Here is a 21,691-nt window from a genome sequence, read left to right as displayed (position 1 = left end):
TCTAATGAAAAAATATATATTTTTCAATATATATATTTTTCAATAAGCTAGTATTAATTCTTTATAAAATATTTTAAATATACTAAAATTTTTCTAATTTTTAAAATTAATAATAAAATTATAAAAAAGTCTACCTACCGAAAAAACTCAACTAAATATTTTGAAAATAAAATATAAAATGTCTTTAATTGTCATTTTACGTATAAACAGCTAATATCAAACCGCTATTTTACCAAACACTTTAATACAAACAGCTAGTCAAACCAGCTAATCGAATCAGCTAACAGTTAACAACTAATCGAATCAGCTAACAGCTAACAGTTAACAACTAATCGAATCAGCTAACAGCTAACAACTATCAGCTAATTGCCAAACATACCATTATTGTTTAATATAATTTTATATTATTTAATTGCTTTAAAATTTATAATTATATTTTATTTAATAAATTAAATTAAATTTATTAATATTGATTTGTTCAATAGAATTATAATATTTGTATTTATATATTTTAAATTTCAAATTGATAAAATATATTCAATATTGGTATCATTTTGTAAAATACAAATATTATAAATTATAAAAATACTACAAAATTTAAATATAACAATAAATTCAATATAAATTACAAAAACAAAACATATATTATATATATACATATATATATATATACCTAAGTGCCATTGTCCCACATGGCAATAGAATTACATTTTCCCAGCATCTCTACAGAGGATCTAGGATACTTGACATGAATTTAGATGCATGTACATAAGTGCCAGCTAATTTGTCCACTTTAGTTGGGATACAGAGTTTAAGTACTGTATAATTAGAAAATAATAAAAAAATATATTAGTAAAAATAATTATATATTACAATTAAAATAATTAAATAGTTTAATTAAAATAAAAAAAATTATAAATTATGAATTTTAAAATGTAATTAAAATATATAATTATATTTAACAAAAATAACAAATTATGTGGGACGGATGTCGGATGGAGTAATCAAATTATCATTATTTTTATTATTAATATTTTGATAAATATTTGATTTACTTATAATTTAATTATCCATATTTTAACAAATAATAATAAAATTGTTATTCTTTCCGTCTCAAGAAAAGTGTTCATGGGTTACCGCAGACACACGAGAATTTAGGTAAAATATAATTAGTAAATAATTAAAAAATGTATTAGTAAAAATAATTATTTTTTATTATAAAATAATAAAAAATAATTATAAATTAAAATTAAAATAACTAAATAGTTTGATTAAAACTTAAAAAATTATAAATCGTGAAATTTAAAATATAATTAAAATGTATAATTATATTTTTTTTTAAAAAATGACAAATTATATAAGACGAACGAGAGAAAATAGACACTTTGTGGGAGAAGTATTATTTTTTTTACTTAATTTTTTAGTTTTTATTTATTTTTTTATCTATTTTATTTTTATATTAAAATATTATTATTTTTTAATTGACGTAAATCAAACAAGCAAAATATAATGAATGAAAAAAAAAATATATTTAATAATTATATTTTGTAAAATATAAAATTAAGTATAAAAGTATAAGTATGTATTTATTAAATATAAAAATATTAATTTTAAATTATAACAAACACTATGGAATGCCGAATATTTATGAACAAATTCAATAACAAATTTTAAAATTTAATCTCATTTTTGTAACTCATTTAACTTAGCAAGTAAGCTTTTAATAAAAATCAAACAAACGAGTCAACAACTCATTTATTTTAAATGTCCTATATAGTCACAATCTCTATATAATAAAAAACAGAATATGTTTCCTTGTAAGATTTTATTTTTTATTTTACTATTCTAACTTTTTCTTTTCCTAAAAAAATAGAATAAAATTAAAATTCAAAATCAAAACTTTACAAGTAAACACACCCTTTCTGTTATCAGTTCAAATTCTCAAGCTCGTCCAACTCACATGTCAACTTGTTTTATCGGGCTTAGTTTGTATATATTAAGTTCGACCGAAGTTACACGGTGAAGATTACCACGTTAAAAAAAAAAAAAAAAAAAAAAAAAAAAAAAAAAAAAAAAAAAAACTAGGCAAGTCCATGTTTGTTTGGCCCAATATATGTGGGCCCAGATAAGACAAGTCCAATTAATACTGGCCCATGTATGATTTTCGGCCCACGCAGTAGTAGTCCAATAACTTCGGCCCAAATAATACAGGGCTTTATTTTCTGGGCCCAATATATGTCGGCCCATATAAGACAAACCCAATTGCTACATAGTACCGACCCACTCATCATAAAAATAAATAAATAAATAAGAAAAGCATTCTCTACTCTCTAGGGCACCTCACGCCGCCATTGTTCGCTCAAACGCCTCTCTCTGCCGAGACGACTGCGTTTGCGATTCAGGTTTGCTTTGCTATTCCTGAGGAATTTGTGTGTATTCCATCGTGTTTGCTACTTAATTTTGTTTGTCGCAGCAATTTACTTCGGCTAATGGTTATTTGCTAGTTTGTCTTTGGCCGTTTTGCTGTTCAAATTTGCTCTGTGATTTCTAGTTTTACGATCTAAGCAGATGAGTAAGCACTTTGTAAGAGGAGTTTTGGTCGATTCATTGGGTGAGTGCGGGGACGAATTTGAGTTGAATAACCTAATTGTATGCATTGTAATATGTTCATTGTACCCGTGAAGTTTCACATCTTTCGATTCAATTCTTCGATTCGCTGTGCTTAAGTGGCCTGTTATGAGGTTTTAGGTCATTGAAATTTGTGAGCTTTGAGCAAATTCATATTTGTTTTCGTTTATGCTGATTAGAAGATTCCGATTGCTTTTCCAGAAGTTGTTAATTACAAATTAGGTTGTCTACAAAAACTAGTTCCTTAGATTTATGTATAAAGAAAAAAGGACCTACAAAACATTCCTTTATGAAATGGTGCCATTTATCTCCCTCCAGTGGGAGATTTTTGGTGATGTTTTTGTAGTCTTTTCTGGATTTATCGCAAAGAATCTCAGTGGAATTGGTAGAATGGTATCCTAATGTTGATTTTGATTTTTGTAGGATGGATTCCCAGATCAAGCATGCGATTGTGGTGAAGGTTATAGGGCGGACAGGGTCGAGGGGACAAGTGACTCAGGTGAGAGTCAAGTTTGTGGATGACCAGAATCGGTTTATCATGAGGAATGTTAAGGGACCTGTTAGAGAGGGTGACATTCTCACCCTTCTCGAGTCGGAGAGGGAGGCTAGGAGGCTGCGCTGAATTTCTTTCACACTGGCTTCACGAACTTCTGATGTTTGGATGTAAGTTACGACATCGGTTTGAAGTTTTTGGTTTTCGCACTACTTTGATGAATGAACCAAAATAATATTTGGAGTTAATTGTTTGGCAATATTATGACTTATGTTTTTCACACCAGCTGAATTAGTTGTGCCGTTTTTACGTTGTTTAAGCCTACGATTTTGGGATTTTTATTGAGTTGCAAGGAATGATGTTAAATTTACTTCATAGGGTACTTAGATGAGTTGGATATGGATGATTTATTCTCTATATGTGCTCATCACTTGAATACTTTTTTAAGTATTTTATTGGCTCGAGCAGGCGATGCTGTGTTTTCTATTTTGAAGTTGGGTTACATTGTCGGAATGCATTAAATATTATTATTCCTTTCTTATTATTGTATTTTTAGGTTTCTATTGGCGATCTAAATATAATGAAAATGTACTAGTCTCTCCCAGTTTTACATGGTTTTAATGAATATAGTATTACATTGGTTGATTCTTTTTTGTTATTTTTTATAATGAATATAGCATTACATTGGTCGATTGTGATATAAAGCATTGGGAATATACGAGTGAGTTAATGAGCTGAATGAAAACATTGGATATATCGAGTGTACAAGTGGTTATAGCATATTTGTAAGAAAGTGTAGTAATGAAAGATATAAAATGTGCAAAAGTATTTTTCGAATGATGTGGGAACTTGTATATTGGATAAATTCTTGATTAGGCGAAATTACGCCTGCAAGATAACTCATACTGTGCAAGATTTTTATGACAGGCTAGGATCAAGAAGCTTCGGGAATTTGAATCTGTAACATTGCGGTCATAAGATTACTTGTACATCAATTCGACTATCTCTTACAGGGCTACTATTTTATAAGTTTTCGATCTAGTGGTTGTGATTATCTCTATCATGTCGTGTTAGTCCATGTTCTAAGTTTCTAAATGAAGATATATAGCGAAGAATCAAGCAGAACTACACCCAAAAAGCCTATCAACATTAAAACTACCTAAATAAACCTAAGTAGTGGCTATCCGGTCAGGACAACCTCGAACAAGCCTTCCTCCTTACGCAAGTTCGATCATTTACCAGCATATGATACAACCCTTTTGCTCGGGCAATCAATCGTGATCTTAGCGCATCATGATCAGTTAACAAGGCAGGGGGGTGGGTTTTGTGTCCCGCTGTATCCTACTTTAACATTAGCGCATTCGGATCTCGGCCTAATTAGTTTTCCTTGTAAATCGATGTTGTGAAAGTGCACGTTGTTGCAGGGAAACTTCGAGCTGCACGTTAGGCTCACTGCAACCTCTGAGGGCGTCGTTCCTCTGATGTTTCGGTACAAGACTTGGCTCACTCTCACTTGGGACGGCTGATTAGAGTTAATTTTAGTCGTCGATCATGGGTAGGGTTGTAAATGAATTAAATAATTTTGTTTGATTCCATATTCGATTCGAAATTTTGATGTTCGTATTCGAAATTTTATGATTCGAATTCGAATAAAAATATTCGATTTGAATACGAATCAAATATAAATATGAGATTTTAATATTCGATTCACTATTCGTAAATATTCGAGTCAATAATAAAAATAATCTAGATAGTATAATATATATATGTATTTTTCAATCGAAATATATTAAACTAAATTTATTAATAATAATACTTTTAAATTTTATATAAATAAATATAATATAATTAAAACTACATTGATATTTTTATTTATATTAAAGCAAGAAGGCTTTTTTGCTAAAAGAGTTCTAATCGAATAGTTTTGAATCGAAATAAAATAAAAATGAATCATATTTTGAATTAAAAATATTTGTATAATATTGAAATCGAATCGAATACTCAAATCGAATTGAATATTTGAAAAATATTTTGATCAAATACGAATAGCATTTTAATATTTGAATTGAGTAGTTGAATATTTATTTTTCGAATCGAATCGAATACTATATAGTATTCGATTTGATTTGATTCGTTTACAACCCTAATCATGGGTGCCTAGGAATCGAGATACATACATACCTCAGTTGACTTCGAGCCGTAGTTTTGATCGATGATTATCGGGTTCTCCACATTCTCTAGAACGATGTCCTCGAACAAAATACCCGCAGCTGCGCTCGGTCCCGACGCAGGATATGTCTTGATTCGGAGACCGTTAGTTGTCCCGACCAAGGTGCAGTTCTTCACCTGCAGGCCTCTCACGTCCAATTCGTTCGGTAGCCTTCCGAGGCTTCCCACACTGAAAAAAAAATGATTATTTTCGTATATTTCATTCAAAAATATTAATTTTTAATAGTAAGAATAGAATTGAGGAAAAACGTAATTGAGTAGACAATATAATTAATTATCTTTGTTTGGTAAAATAGAAAATATATATAAAAAAAAATGCATCTATATGAACGATGGAACAAGAATAAATGATTAATCCGATAAAAAGAGAGTTTTAACGAATGAGAATTCATGAAAAATATTTTTGATGATTTTTTTAAAAAAAATATTATAAATTAAAATGTTTTGTAAGATTATATGTTAGTACATTTTTTTAAAAAATAGTAAAAATTAAATTCTTGAATAATAAATTTAATGTGAATTTTGTAAAGTTGAAATAATATATATTTACAAATTATAAAAATTAAATAGTACAAAAAAATTTAAAAAAATAATTCTCAACGTTCATTTCTCTTATAATTTATCTCAATTTCTTTGGATACGAGAGAGAAATGAAATCAGAAAAATAGAAATAATTTATTTCTCAAATTTCATTTCTCTAATCAATTCTCTCTACCAAACACACCCTTATATAATGGGACCTGATTCCATGTCCGGGGCCACAAGTGATCTGGTTGATAGTGACATTGTTGGCCCCTTGGCCGACGGATATACAATCGTCCCCGGTTCTAAACACGCTCATAGACACTTTAACAGCTCTGGATTTGCTAATATGGATGCCGTCGGTGTTGGGGCTATCTCCCGGGGCCGTGACTGCGAGTTTTTGTATTCGAACTTCTTCGCAACGCGTAATGTGCATGTGGAATCCCATACTGTTTACCATGTTCACCTGCTGAATCATCGTCCGGTTCACTTTCATCATGTGTATGCTCTGCATATCGGCATTTTTGTTAAGTATGAATAATAAAATTATCAATGACTAAAATTTTTCACTAAAAGGGCTCGTGAAGTTCTTCGCTTTGCATCGAATTAAGCCAGATACTTCACTGCTTAAATAGACTTTTTTCATGTAAGTATAGTTGATGACATAAAATGAAAAATTGTTATAGTTGTACCGGAAAGATAAAAAGTTAAGTTTTAAAAATACCCCAAACTACATTTTTACTTTTTTTTCACTTTTTTAATAAAATATTATTTTTCTTAATTCCCGAGCCCAAATGGGCTAAATACGGCGGACAAGGAAATATTTTTTTGAAAAAATTACTGTAAACAGAGGTTAAGTAATTTGTTTATACGACAAATTCGGATTCGATAGAGCAAGATCTCACAGCAGGTAATCGAGCGCAGCTCGACGAACTGCCCTGGCAGTCGTTATATTTCCAGACGGCCTGTCCTTGGCCGTCGAAGGTCCCTCCGCCGGTCAGGGTCAGGCCGTCGATATCTTCGAGCGAAATCCATCCTTCACCAGAGTATAGGGACATGTCAGCAACGGCTTGCAGCGTTCCCTGAACCAGAATCGTGACGGGATTTTGACACGGCCCCTGGAACACGGTCTCGCCTAGTAGAAAAAACCCGGGCGGGACTAACATCGTGGCTTTCCCTTGGGAATGGCACGCAGCATTCCAGGCCTGGATGAAGGCCTGCGAGCTCTCGTCCTCCTTGCTGTGTGTTGCGCCGAAGTCCATTACGTTGAACACGGCTCCTCCACCGCCGGGAGGTTGTCCGCCTGCTTCGTTGTAAGAAAACAGGCTCAGAAACGAGAGGAGGATTATCGATTCCCTCGACATATTTCGGATAATATGGCTTATTTGTTCTTCATTCTTTGGGTGTTTTTGGTTCTACATGATTTCTACTTGTAGTGTTGTTGTGTTTTTGATCTGTAGGTGAAGAATTGATGATCTTTTGCATTTTTGTTTGTTTGTTTGGTTGGTTGGGGTTATGATTTAAGTTAGTTTATGATTCTGAAGTTGAGAAAAAAAACATAGAATAGAATGCAAATTAAACATATATCCTATAAATGGAGTTCCCTCAAAGTGAGGGGACATCAATCAAGACTTTGGTCTGTTTTTAGTGTCTTGATTATGTTATATTAAGGTTGTTTGAGTGACTCACTTCCCTACATCAATCATCTCAACCAAATTAAAGGGCTGCCCTTCATTTTACTAACAAATTCATTTCACCACTAATACTTACTTTTTTATTTTTTATGACGTGGAACTCACAGCCGTATGCTTTGGGTAAACTCCTAATTCAACTTAATAGCCTGCAAATTAGAGTTCACTCCCTTATCGTTATCAGATCATTTTTTACGGGACACTAATACGTTAAAAAAAAATTTGGTCGATTAATTGGCGCTAATACGTTAATTTTTGAACAACATAGGGTTTGTTTGCCCAAATTTTGATATTACCGACACAATTTCTCAATTCTAATGTACAAAAAAAATTCATCAAAAAACACTAGGCGAACAAACCCTAACATATCTTCGCTATCACAATCTAAAAAAACATACATATCGATAATTTGTTTTTGACATCGCTTTCTCTGGTCCATACAATTTTCAATAAACATGCATGATTTTCTATCACAATATATCATATCAAAGTACTATTAAACTCAAATTAAAACCAAAATCAAACAAACAAGCATTTCCAAGAATAATATCTCCCACTTTGATTTGTTTCTATAACAGGAATGCCTATTTTTATTACAAACAACTATCATAGCTAGATCCAATTTTTGGGGATGAGTCGAAACAAAAGAAAAAGACGTTTTAATTTTAAGCATAGAAAGTGTGGAAGCAAATTGAAGAATTAATAAAAAAAAAAAAAAAATACCATGAAAACCCAAACCTATGAAAAGTTATCGACGATGAGGAATTTTCTAGATGAATCGGATGATCACAACGACTACAATTTTCTAAAGAAATGAAACATGACACTAACAAGGGGAAGAAGTATTGTAATAGATTGAAATTATAACTACTATAGACTTAATTCCAAAACCTGAATTCTAACTTAGTTATGCCCATGACTAATATTTCCGTTAGTCGATAAAATTTTTAATAGACTCTTAAGACATATTATTTAACAAAAGAATATTTCTAGCGAAACATCTGTCATACATAAGAGATGGTTTCACTAATAAGATAGAAATATATCAATCAATACAAATGGCTCATAAGTAAATTCCCATAAGCTAATTTGCATACATTAACCTCAAGCAATCAGATACATAAATATATACACATACATAATATACACACAGACAAATATAAATAAACAACACTAGCTCCATTTCCATGGTTGTAGATGGCACCTAACTTTATTTCTCAAGGTTATGAATGGCGGCATACTTTGGCGCGGCGCAGCTTGATTATATTACTAGAGCTATACATATATATATATATATATATATGGAGCTGAGGATTAGGGAATTAATTAATGGAGAAATTAAGGAAGATATTATTTAGTTTAGGATGATACTTTTTTTCCTCTGAACTCTTTGATCAGAACTCCTCCATAGAGCTGAGCAGCCTTTTCGCTGTCGATTGTTTGCTGAGGAGGAGCTCTGATGATTCTTCTTTTTGGATATGGTAATGGTTTTGGGACAGCGATGATTTCGAGAGGAGGGCAATCGAAGTTGTTGATGTTTCGGCCTAAGCAGAAATCGACAAGATTGAAACCCTCTTGCCCAATCTTTGAAAGGTTGTCCTGATGATGAAGATGAAGATGGTTGTGGTGATATGGCATGTTCTAAAGATTGACAAACTAATTAGAACACAAAGATATGTGTGTGTATGTTCTTGGCTAGCTATGGAGGAAGAAGCCCTTTTTATATAGGAGTTGGGAAATTAATTTATGGAACCTGTTCTTGGGTGAAGTATGTATGTTTAATTGCTTTAGACATTTATAGGCACACCAATGTCTTATGGTATGGGAGAATATGAAAACTATTTGGGGCAAAAAACAATACTGTGGGTGTACATGGATTTTGGATTTGATTTTGATTCTGGTTTGATTGGAATGGATGGATGGATATATCATACACTGAATCAAGATTGTTTTTTACGAGGTGCCGTGACTCGTGACCGTCAATTCATGGGTTCAAATCCCCGAAGTCTCCGGGTTTCATCTGTCACATATAGTTCATCTAATGTGACTTGCCTTGTCGAGCCTAGTTTGCATGATATTATGTTCGACCGGGAGTTTATCCAGAGTGCATTCGATGAACAACGATCGTTTGGTTCCCACGTTATTAAATAAATAAATAAATTATTTTTTACGAGTGGCCGAATTGATGTTGGATAAACTTGTAACCCTAAGATAATAGATTCAAAACTCCTGTTCAAAAAAAAATTTGAAAATTATATATTTGTTTTTCAACCACTAAAAACTACTCCTTCGGTCATCGATTTATGTACTCAAATATTTGGACACGGATTTTAATAAAAATATATAATAATTATTTTTTTATATAATAAAAATGTAATATATTTTTTTGCTAAAAAAAATGATAATATTTTTTAATACAAAAAAAGGAAAATAAAAATAATTTGTGATCACCTAAATTATAAAGGTAAAGATTCTCTAGTTTGTTAAACTTAAATATCACATACTTAAACTTTTAGAGCAATTAATCTTTAAATCGTTTTTCAAAGAAATCAACACCATTAAGTCCCCCAAGCGGATCTAAGGATGGACTCGAGGGAGCACAAGCCTAGTCCCAAATTTTATTTAATTTTTTTTAGTGTAAAAATATTTTCTTATAATATAATTATGCTAATTTTTTTTTTTCTCAAAAATACTAAAGTTATCACTTTGTTATGTTTTTTTTTTTTTCACCCATTATTACTTTTGGCAAGAAAAATCGAGAAAAAAACACTATCAAATCAGTAAAAATATGTCAATGATCAGCCTCGAAATTTGGAGGTTATTTCCGCCACTGAAAAATGCCAAAGAGAATAATGATCATGAGATGAACACTACATATAGAAAGTTATACAATATAATCCTGTACTATAACTTGCTCACCAATTCCCATAATGTTTTCACCATGTGAACATGAATTATACAATTATTTTTCAAAAATTCATCCATGGCTATTCAAGTTTGAAAGAGCATTGGAGAATAGGATCGATCCAACCTTGATTCTTATATTCTAAATTAGACAATGATCTGTTGTCACTGTAATTCTGTAAGAACAACTACAGTTTTGATTGTGCATAAAAGATTCGTAAAGATGATGAGTGAGCTAGTGTTTGGGTTGATGTTCTAATGTATTTTTGTTATGCTTGAAGAAGTATACAGCGAATATGCTTGGATTGGTATCTCCAGACGTAAGTTATATAAACTAAACAACTTGCTAATGTATGTTTTGTTTTCTTTTTTTTTTTTTCTACTTGAGTTTAGTGTTTTATTATTGTTGGAAACGACCACGTATTGTGACGAGTTTATTTGTTCGTTGATGTTGGAATATTCCACGAGCGAGTTTTGTACTTGCTCCCCATAGAATCTCCATTGCCTATTTGTTGGTGTGTGAATTTTGTTGATATTTTCTTTTTCTAATAAAAATAACATTCATCGATCACCGGTATGTATGTATGTATTGTCTGTTCATCAAGGGGCAAAGAAATTAAAGAAACAAAGATGAAAAGTTTATGAATACAGAGAAGTCTTAGATAAATTTCATTAATATTGCAGTTTAAGACATGGATTGTACATTCATTCAACCAATCCACAACTTATTCCAATCCCCACATTTTACAGAATATATATATATATATATATAGCTAGAAACATATATAAATTTACGCTGTAGCGAACACTTCCATCCTCCCGGCTTGGAAGATAATGGAGATACAATTTATATCCGCAGCAGCAGAAGCTATAAGTATATGAATGAAGTCTTACAGAGAGCTGATATAAGCTAGTTCCGCGCGCTTTCCTTTAATTTGAAGCTCTTGATTAGTAATCCGTTATACCTTCTGGCAGCCTCGTTGCAGTCAATGGTTTCTTGAGCGGCAAAGCTTCTCTGAGTTATATTCGGATCAGTAGTAACAGAGGGTGGTGGGGTATCTGACTTTCGATCTAACTTCCTATTTTGTCCAAAGCAAAACTTCACCAGACAGACGCTCTCTAGGCTAATCTTCATAAGGCTATAAACTATCCGGATATATATATATATGTATATATGTGTGTGTGTATTATATATGTGGTTCCAAATATTGGCAAACAACTACAGATGTGTTTTTGCAGCTAAGCACTAAGCTTCTGTTGAAAATTAAGGTTTTTTATGCGCGTGTATATATAGAACTTGGGAGACACCTTTGAATCCTACTTTTCGGTTGTCTTTTAACTCTCAACAGACAATAGAATATCTTCACTCGACAAGAATGTATAAGCTAATCTGGGTAAATTTCAATACTGTGGACGAACGGAAAAACAGATGTCACAGTTTCCTGCTATAATTAAGTGAAACTTAAAAAACAGACACACGAATAAAAGTAAAAAATGCACTGAAGATGATAAGGAAGTAATTTTTTTACCCACTTGTTAAGTGTGAGGTATTAAATAGAACATGTTGTTGAATGATTTATTTGTATAGAGGAAATTTTTATTTATATATATATATATATATTAAAGAATATCTGTAACACTCCGGCCGCAATCCATGCAGACCGTACGTTTAACTTTAGAGTTCTTTCAAATCAATCCTCTTGAACACTATTCATCTCTACTCAACTTTGGGGGTATCACAATATATTTTCAATATTGAGCTGGTTAAACTAATTGTCATGTTCAAATATATATATATGTATTGATGCATAAACTGAATAAACAACATATATGCTTTTAACTAATTAGACTAAATAACACATATTCTTACTAACATACATGTTGATGCAAATTTATGAAAAATCTCAACATATATATATATATATATATATTTGTGTTGATGCATGCGCTGAATAAGTAACATATGTCTTACATCTAAATATGTTAGATTACATATATCTTATGAACATGCATGTGTGCATATGGATGGATATTTATGAAAAATCTTCAACATATTGGTGTACACTGCTGTATGCACTGAATAAGTAACATATTCTTCATATCTAATTATGTTAATTTAAATACATTGAACACGGGAGGATTCGGTGTTAATAAGTTTTATAGAAGCATGGTATTGATTTTTGTATGCTTTCTTTAATGCAGTATATTGAATTCATATATGAATGTTATATTCAATTAAGAGTAATATGTTGTTACATCAAAACTTTAAAGTCACAAACTAAGAGTGTGTTCAGTTCACGTCTTAAAATGGCATGATTCTCCAAAATTATTACCTAATAAATATAATATATATAATATACAATATATATACATGACAACAAAAGTTAATAAAAACAAACAAAACATCAGTCTTATACTTTCACAATACCTCCATACGCCACAACAAAAACACCTAGAATCATATATCTGTATATATTCAGTATGATCTATATTTATGTCACTTTCACATAGCTATATATGGGTATACCTGATTTTTCATATAAAGTACCGTATATTATGCATTAAAGTAGACCAAATAACCTTCAAGATTAAAAATTAAAATCGACCACAAATCATCGTCATCACACATACTAATTAATGTTAATTATATTAAACAATTTGAGTTCAGCTTATTCGTAAGAGCTCAACTTTGTTCATTCGTTAAGTGAATGAGCTAACATGATATTTGAGCTCCACTCATAAATTGGCTTGAGTGAGTTGATTTCGACTATTTAAAAAAATTTCTCAACTTTAATTTATTGATTTGAGCTCATATTAAGCTCATTTGGCTTCTAGATTTATTTATTTTTTTAAAAAAAAAAAATTTAGGAGCTTGGCATATAATTAGAATCCGGTCAACATTTAAAAAACATATGCAACTTTTGATGTGAAAAGATTAGCTTATCTTCTAAGCAAATATTGTTAAAACATTCATAAAATAATATTCAAGGTTATTAATTAAAACTGTGTTTAAACAAGGCTTTTCTAACTTGTCTAACAAGCTTTTATCAAATTCAAGCAAGCTGAAGGACAAAAGTAGAAGGCTTCTTCAAAGGAATTCCTTTGAGAAGACTCTAAGGTACGTATGTATGTGTTCGACCAATGCTAACCCTTTGTATCCTTCCTTGAGGGATTCGATTTTATCCCAAAACTAAAATGATCAATAACCAATCTAAGCTGGGCATCACTCAAGTCCAAACCCTAATTAGGTAAATTACAGGTGTGTTTGTTTGGGGGTTTGGATTTTGAATTGGGATTTGAATAGTAAAAATTTTGAATTTGAATAGTTGTATGATGTAATATAAATAGGTGTTGATGTGATGTTTTGAATGTAAAATTGATTTTTAGTATAATATAAAAAATGAAAAATAGGTATTTGATTTGATGTTTCTGGAAAGAAAAAATGGGATGAATAGTAGATTTAAAATCCACTCCCCCAAACAAACACACTAGTTCCATATGTTATACAAGATGAGCACAGAAACTAATAAGATCACTTTAGGTTATCATCCCCAATCTATTTGAAACAGATAATACATGTCTTTTAAGCCTGTGAATAGTAAAAATACAAATATTTACATTATTTTACAGATATTCAAATATATTCATAACAATAGAACATATAAACTCATTAAAGGTTTTGATGTTTTAATCTAGATACATAAAATATTACTGTTTCTACAATGATGTGATAAAAGTTCAAACGAATATATATTTGTGTGTGTGTTTTGTGATGAGAGAACACAAATACTAATTATTAAAGAAGAAACAAAAATGATCACAAAAAGAAAATTTGTGATTAAGAACCAAGGGTATACTAAATCATTCAAAATTAAAGGCATTGAAAAGTCCATTTTATTAACACAAGCATTTATGCTGATATTACATATAGAAAATATAAATAATGGAATCTTAAGACAAACACAAAAATTACTCTTTTGCTTCTGCTTAAAAAACATAAGAGACGAAAAAAGAAATAATAAATTGAATAAAAGACTGATGGTCTTTGCAAGTTCCCACTTTGTCATCCTCACTGCTAATTAGAAGCAGTTAATTTTACCACTATTCAGACACTATTAACTCTTACAAAACATCGTATCGAAATACTATTTAAACCAAAAGTCAAATAAAAAACTCAAACTCAAATCAATCCAAACAAAGCCTATATATTTTCCGTTACATTCTTGATTGATTAAATATAATAAATCTCTCCCAAAATAAAATGATATATCCATAGTAATATATATGTTCCCATTTTCTTTTCATGTGTTGATTATACTGAAAATTTGATTAATTGTGGCTTCGTTTGCTAATACTTTAATTCCTATTCTGACTTAGCTACAAATAGTTGAAGCATACATTTTGCCTTACCAACTTATCTATGTGGTTAAGATTCTGCAAATACATAAAACTAATATACACTATACCACTAGGATCAGATCTAAACCACTATCTAAAACCACAATAACTATGGGCAGAGTTGAGCTACTTTATTCTTTTAGGCATTTTGTCGAACACCTGATATGTTCATTCTCCTAATTCAAACAACGGTTCTAACAAGTATTACCATCACAAGCAAAATGTTTCTCAATCTTGATTACCATTCATCATTAGAATCACAGCCTAAAATTACAAAAATTCTTTACAAATACACGCTTTGCTATTCCCAGCAACAATAAACAATCCGCCAAACTACATTTTTTAAAGGTAAAAACAGCTAAAAGCTACAGTAATTAATCAAGTTTTAGTGGAGATGGCAACTCAGTTGTGTAAACAGAATATTAGGATAATCATAAAAAAAAAAAAAAAAAAAGCCCCAAGTATTGGCTTAAGACGCCATCGAATCAATTCTTAGCAGATACTTACCAAATCATAATCGCAACGGCACTCCTAATTGCTTGAGCTTCCCTCGGAAAAAGATGGGGACAATCAACCTTGCTAATTCTCTCTGTAAGTGACAACAATTTCCCGATCCAATACTCTTTCTTTCTGTGCCTGTTTTGTTGGAGCTTACTCAGAATGGAGCACAAGAAATTGAAGTAGCCATTCCATTGTTGGTGGAGGTGGAAAGGATCTGGCCCTTGATCTTCTAGTCCAAAGTAGTGATTTCAGAGCCAGCCCATTCCATCGTTGTCCCTAATACGCCTTTGATTACGATAATGCAAGAATTTTTACAACTTCAGCCTGACATCACTTAAATCTTTCGTTGGCCTGTTTAATTTATTATCTTTTTTATACTCTATTAATTTTGAATATTAATTATTATATCAAAACATATAATAAATATAAGTATAAATTTTAAAAAAAAAATTGCAAAAATTAATTAGAATTACAATTTTGATATAATAATTAATATTTAAATATTAACATGTAAAAATAAAAATACCCTCACATATATTATGTTTATATCAAAGTTATTTATTTTTAAAGTTAATACAAATAAAAATATATCTATATTTATATTATTATATAAAAAAATTAAATTTTTCATATTACAAAAATATATAAATTACGCCATTCTTATCCTTATACAATTTTTTTTTCTCCAAATGAAATTTATAAGGCATCCAACTATATTAAAAAGACTATGTCCAATTCAAATAAATTATAATACACATAATTGTGAAAGATTATAGTTCAAATGGTTAATTATTTTTTTCAATCCTAGAAATTAAGGTTCAATCTCCATTAAAGACAATAATGTCGAAAAAAAATTATATATATAAAGAAAAATAAAAATAAAAATAAAAAACTACATTTTTATTTTTTTTACACAATACCATTAACTTTGAATTTAGATAAATTTGGGCCATGCACATATAACTTGGTTTATTATTTGGATTATATTTTGTCTCAAAACGAAAAGTTACTAAGGGATTGTTTTTACCTAAGATTTTTACTATTGAACTCTGTGTTTTTCGAAAAAAATATAATTTTTTTTGACAGAAAATCCTATAATGCATTATTTTAATATCAAATCAGACATTCACATACATTAAGCACATTACTATGCCACCTTGATTAAACACAATTGTATTTAAACACAGATAAAATTCTCTTACATTTAGTTTAATTGGTTCAAATCAAGAACTAAACCAACAAATTATTATACTCCATCCGTCACATAAGTAAATATCTATTTGTTTTTTACACGTAGTTTTAGAAATATTAGTATTATATTGAGATATAGTAGGAATAAAGTAGAAATGACTAAAATAATCTTATTAGTATGTGTGATTGTAATGATATTTGTGTAATATATTATAAGTTGTAAGGGTATTTGTAATATTAGATAGATAGTACAGTTACTAAAAAAAATTGATACTTTGTTATGGGAGGTATTAAAATGAAAAAATGGATACTTTGTTATGGGACGGAGGGAGTATTTTTTAAGCTCAATTAATTGAACTATGTTTGAGTCGATTCATTTCTTCTTACCGAAAATCAATTTCAAGAAGTTTTATACGGCTTTGTTCCCAACACATTTTTCTAAAAATATTATTAAACTGATTTTTTTGTTCCGTAACTGAACATCGTTATTATTTTAATTCCGTACTGGACCCCTTTATCATTTTAGTCCCGTAAGTGGAGCCTGTCGCAAACTAGTTTCATAAGTGAAAAATTTTCGCTGTTTTAGTCCTCCGGCACCGGATACGCCCGCGTGGCACGCCGGAGGCCACGTGTCCACCAGGTCAGCGACACCTGGTGAACACGTGGATTTTTTTTTTTCATTTTTTAAATTTTTTTTAAAATTTATTTTTAATTTTATTTGTCTTTTTTAATTTTTTTTATTTGGTCCAATTGAAAAAAAATTAAAAATAAAATAAAAAATGTAAAATCCACGTGTCCGCCATGTGTCGCTGACCTAGCGGACACGTGGCTTCCGGGGAGCCACGCGGGTGTCTCCGACGCTAGAGGACTAAAACAATGAAAATTTTTCACTTATGGGACTAGTTTGCGACAGCCTCCACTTACGGGACTAAATTGATAAAATGATCCAGTTACGAAACAAAAAAAACAGTTTATTCTTATTTTTATATTACCTATACTATTCTCTATAGGTCACGTAAAAAAATATTTTCAAGCCAAAACACAAAACAAATACACCCTGAATTTCACAAATTAAATTCTACCGATTTTTTCAATCGATTTCTTCAACACTTAAAAAACAACTATGGATTGGTCCATCATAATTTTTGTTCAGTGAAATGTCTGATGTATCTTTGGTAGAGGTGAAAATAGGCCAGACTAGACCAAACTTTGGCTAAATAGGTCTGACATATTTTAAAAATATATGGCATAAGCTTAGCCTGTATCCTAATTTTTTATTTTATTATTTTTTTAAAGCCTGGCCTGGCCTGTAAGTATTAGAAAAAAAAAAATACATACAGTTATTTTATATATATAAAAATTAAAAATTCTATTTTTTATAGTAAATTTATAATTAAAATTATTTAATAAATATTATTATTAAATAAAAAGTTATTTATAATATATAATACTAAAAATATATTTTATAAAATAATAATAATAAAAAATAAGTCGGCCTGTTAATTAAAAAAGCTTTTTTTTTTTAAAGCCTAAACATGTTCTATTTAAGTAAAAAAATTTAATAAAATTTTGACTTGCTCTTTTTATTAAATAGATCAGGCCAGGCTAGACCTTATATAGGCTAGGCCGTAGGCCCCTAACAGGCGGCTTGGCCTATTCCCATTCCTAATCTTTGGTCTCGCTTTTAGTTTAATAGTACGGATTGTTTGATTTATATTTATATTTGGATTTGAATTTAAATTATTTTTATATAATTTTTTTTTAAAATTTTATTAAGAACCCTATAAATCGCATACTAAAAAAAATGAATTAAGAATCAATTTAAATTTAAAAAATTATGTGGAAGAGTAAAAATTCTAATTTGAAATGCATATAGTATAAGATAGAAAACATATGCTTCATGAATAACACTATATATAATTATACTTCCTCCGTATTAGAAGAAGAGTGTTGTTTGTTTTTTTTTTATATATATAGATTTTTTAAGAGTAAAAATTATTTTTGGTCCAATTCAATATCATATTTATCAATTTTGGTCTCATTCAAAAAAAAATTATCAATTTTGGTCAATTCAAATGAAAATTTATCAATTTTAGTTCTAAAATGGTTGACGAAGACTGAACACAACCGTGTTGGCTTGAACACGGCCGTGTTAGTCTCAACACGGCCGTATTGATTACCCTCCACTTCTGGAGACGGCCATGTTTTTACCCGTGTTACTGCCCGTGTTTTGAACACAGTCATGTTCTGGGCCATATTCTTATCCATGTTCTCAACACAACATGTTTTATGCCATTTTCACGACCATGTTTTCAATATAGTCATATTGTAGGTCATATTTATTATTATTTTCACTTTTTTGTTAAAATTATTTGATATATATATTTATAATTCAACAAAAATATTTTTTACAATTATTTCATAATATAAAAAATAATCAATTTTTAATATTTTATTATTCAAAATAATATTTTAAAATAATACTCCCTCCGTCCCACGTTGGATAGATGGGTCACTGTAGACACGAGAATTTAGAATAAGTATAATTAGTAGATAATTAAAAATGTATTAGTGAAAATAATTATCCTATAATATAAATAATTATAAATTAAGATTAAAATAACTAATTAGTTTAATTAAAATTAAAAAAAATAAAATTAAAAATTTAAAATAAGATTAAAGTGTGTAATCATTTTCCAAAAAAGTAAAGTGATATGGTATATGGGACGGATAGAAACGGCAACGTGGACATGATATCTGGGACGGAGGGAGTAATAAATATGACCTATAATATGATTATATTGAAAATATGGTCGTGAACATAACCTAGAACATGGCTGTGTTGAGAACATGGGCAGGAACATGACTGTGTTGAGAATATGGGCAGGAACACGGCCGTGTTCCGAAGTGCAGAGTAATCAACACGGCCGTGTTGGCTGCCTGGGATGTCCAATCACTTTCTGAGTCATCCAACACGGCCGTGTTTATATTTGCATGGATATTTTAAAAAATTTAGCATAATTTATCAAAGGTAATTTTGTTTTTGAAAAAAAAAACATACTATATTAAATATTTTTTTTATTAAACACCACGTCAAATATTTAATTATTTATTATTTTCAAAATTTTCCTATTTTTCTATATAAATGGCTAGTTTGTTTTCAAGTGACTATTAATTCAACACTAAAAGTATATCACATATGAAAAAAAATAAAAAATAAAAAAAATTATTTTAATGTAATACTAATATAATACATAAATTGACAGCATATGACTTGGTTCTACACTGGCGCGTGCTAATATTGATTTCATCAAAAAAAATTATATATTTAATATATTCATACAGTATACTTACAATAATGAATTGACAATATATATTTTTATTTAATGCAATATAATGAGTTGTACATGCTTTTATTTATCATATATTGTGTTAAATAAAAATATATATTATCTGTCTATTTTGTATGTATTGATCAACACCATAAGTCATCCCTATATTTTTTTTTATCGATCGGTCCTAGATTCGTTAAATGTTCCGAATGCTATATAATTATTCCATTAGGATAGACTTATTAAATGTTTATATATATATATATATATGAGAATAAAGTGGAGATTAAAAGAGAAAGAAATCAGGATTCTTAAAATAGTATATAACTTCTCCACAATGACATGTGATGATTGTCAAATCCTTGTAGATTAAACAGTGAGATATTTTTCACTTGAAAACTTGCTCTTGCATTCGTTTCAAATAGTTGCATATATGTTTGAGTTGGAAAAATTCTCGTCAGATGCGTAAATAATGGTAGTGTCAGAAATTATTTTTAAAGGGATCCGAAATTATTTTTATATAAATAATAGTATATAATAATCTTAAAATTATACAATATAATAAAAATTGAAAAAAAAAAATTGCAAACAATTTTTTAATTTGTTTTATCTAATTTTCTTTTCAAATATTTCTAAATATTTGAAATATTTGAACCAATTTTTTAAAATACTTGAGTTAAATATATAATAATAATATTTTTATCAAATTATAAAATGATCCATTACTTAAATTTAAAAAATTATATAAATATTATATAATAAAAATATAAAATTCAAATAATTAGCTCCACACCCACGTGATTGTATATTGTAAACATTATACGAGAAGTAAAGAATACAGATCTTAAACAGCTTTGTTCATTTAACAAAATTGTTTTAACATATTTTTCAAAAAAATAATTGTTGATGTAATTTTTCAACAAAAATAAAGTAAAATTCAAAGATATAGAAAATATCCTTAAACTTGATTAATTAGTGCCTGAGATTAGGAATCTCTAAACACTGTATGGTACAGAAAATAAACTGGAAAATAAAAGACTGAAATTTAAAGTGGTGATCCCCAAATCTGACTTTGCTTTGTTGAAGTTGATTGAAGATGCCTTGCCAAATGATGATCCAAATCCTTAAATATTCCCTGGGAAACCGTACTGAAAACCGTCACCCGAACGGTTACAACGTCTCCTTCTCAACCGTCTTCCAACCTTTCTTATGCTGACACGTGTCCCCAGCAGACCAAAATTCCCTATATTTCACTCCTTGAGCCGACCACAGACCTTCCGCTCTTTTGGCCCGACTTCGTCCTTCGTCCGACCTACTTCTTCGCCCGACCCCACTTGGGCCGACCTCCATATCAACCGCCCCCTGTCTTTGATCAAAGGCCTCCGTGTTTGTCCGACTCCTCCTTCTATCCGACCTACAGTTTACCCGACCTGCGGATATCCCATCTCGACGACTTTCCGTCTTGAGGGCCTCCCGACCTGAAGACCTTCCGACTTGAGGTCTTTCCGTCTTGCGGATCTCCCGACCTGAAGACCGTCCGACTTGAGGTCTTTCATCTTGAGGGCCTCCCGACCTGAAGACCTTCCGACTTGAGGTCTTTCCGTCTTGCGGACCTCTCGACCTGAAGACCTTCCGACTTGAGGTCTTTCCGTCTTGCGGACCTCCCGACCTGAAGACCGTCCGACTTGAGGTCTTTCATCTTGAGGGCCTCCCGACCTGAAGACCTTCCGTCCTGAATTTTTCTTAGAAATAAATAAATAAATTTATTTTCCTTGATTTCCTCACGGTGTCCTTCAGCCAGT

General features: G+C 30.3%; 2 protein-coding genes across 4 annotated transcripts; one reads left to right on the top strand and one right to left on the bottom strand.

Annotated features, from left to right (window-relative positions):
* The first annotated feature begins 2,292 nt into the window (after positions 1-2,292).
* LOC127266537 (40S ribosomal protein S28-2) lies at positions 2,293-4,693 on the top strand. 3 transcript variants are annotated; one of them, XM_051296805.1, is made up of 3 exons: positions 2,293-2,402; positions 3,052-3,291; positions 4,546-4,693. In XM_051296805.1, the coding sequence occupies exon 2, from the start codon at positions 3,053-3,055 to the stop codon at positions 3,248-3,250; it is 198 nt and encodes a 65-aa protein (XP_051152762.1). In that variant the 5' UTR covers positions 2,293-2,402; position 3,052; the 3' UTR covers positions 3,251-3,291; positions 4,546-4,693. The 3 variants fall into 3 exon arrangements, with proteins under 3 accessions (XP_051152762.1, XP_051152761.1, XP_051152759.1); XM_051296804.1 differs by lacking the exon at positions 4,546-4,693 and adding an exon at positions 4,049-4,162; XM_051296802.1 differs by lacking the exon at positions 4,546-4,693 and having other exon boundaries at positions 3,052-3,662.
* Positions 4,694-5,277: 584 nt separating this feature from the next.
* LOC127266536 (exopolygalacturonase-like) lies at positions 5,278-7,239 on the bottom strand. Its single transcript, XM_051296801.1, has 3 exons — positions 6,778-7,239; positions 6,091-6,380; positions 5,278-5,519 (listed from the first exon to the last, which is right to left on the bottom strand). Exons 1-3 carry the CDS (start codon positions 7,234-7,236, stop codon positions 5,279-5,281), a joined length of 990 nt encoding a protein of 329 aa, XP_051152758.1. The 5' UTR covers positions 7,237-7,239; the 3' UTR covers position 5,278.
* Between the last annotated feature and the right edge of the window lie 14,452 nt (positions 7,240-21,691).

The sequence above is a fragment of the Andrographis paniculata genome, unplaced genomic scaffold (assembly GCF_009805555.1).
Source record: "Andrographis paniculata isolate CXL003 unplaced genomic scaffold, ASM980555v1 Contig76END, whole genome shotgun sequence".
Taxonomy (NCBI): Eukaryota; Viridiplantae; Streptophyta; class Magnoliopsida; order Lamiales; family Acanthaceae; genus Andrographis; species Andrographis paniculata.
Note: the sequence above shows the minus strand (reverse complement) of the source record. Positions and strands in the feature narration are given on the sequence as shown.

Coding starts and splice junctions, on each gene's coding strand:
- LOC127266537 (XM_051296805.1), top strand. CDS start 3,053: ATGGATTCCCAGATCAAGCATGCGATTGTGGTGAAGGTTATAGGGCGG.
- LOC127266536 (XM_051296801.1), bottom strand. CDS start 7,236: ATGTCGAGGGAATCGATAATCCTCCTCTCGTTTCTGAGCCTGTTTTCT. Junction 6,381..6,777: donor GCTGCGCTCGATTACCTGCT/GTGAGATCTTGC, acceptor GCCGATATGCAG/AGCATACACATGATGAAAGT. Junction 5,520..6,090: donor GGCCCCGGACATGGAATCAG/GTCCCATTATAT, acceptor TTTTTTTTTCAG/TGTGGGAAGCCTCGGAAGGC.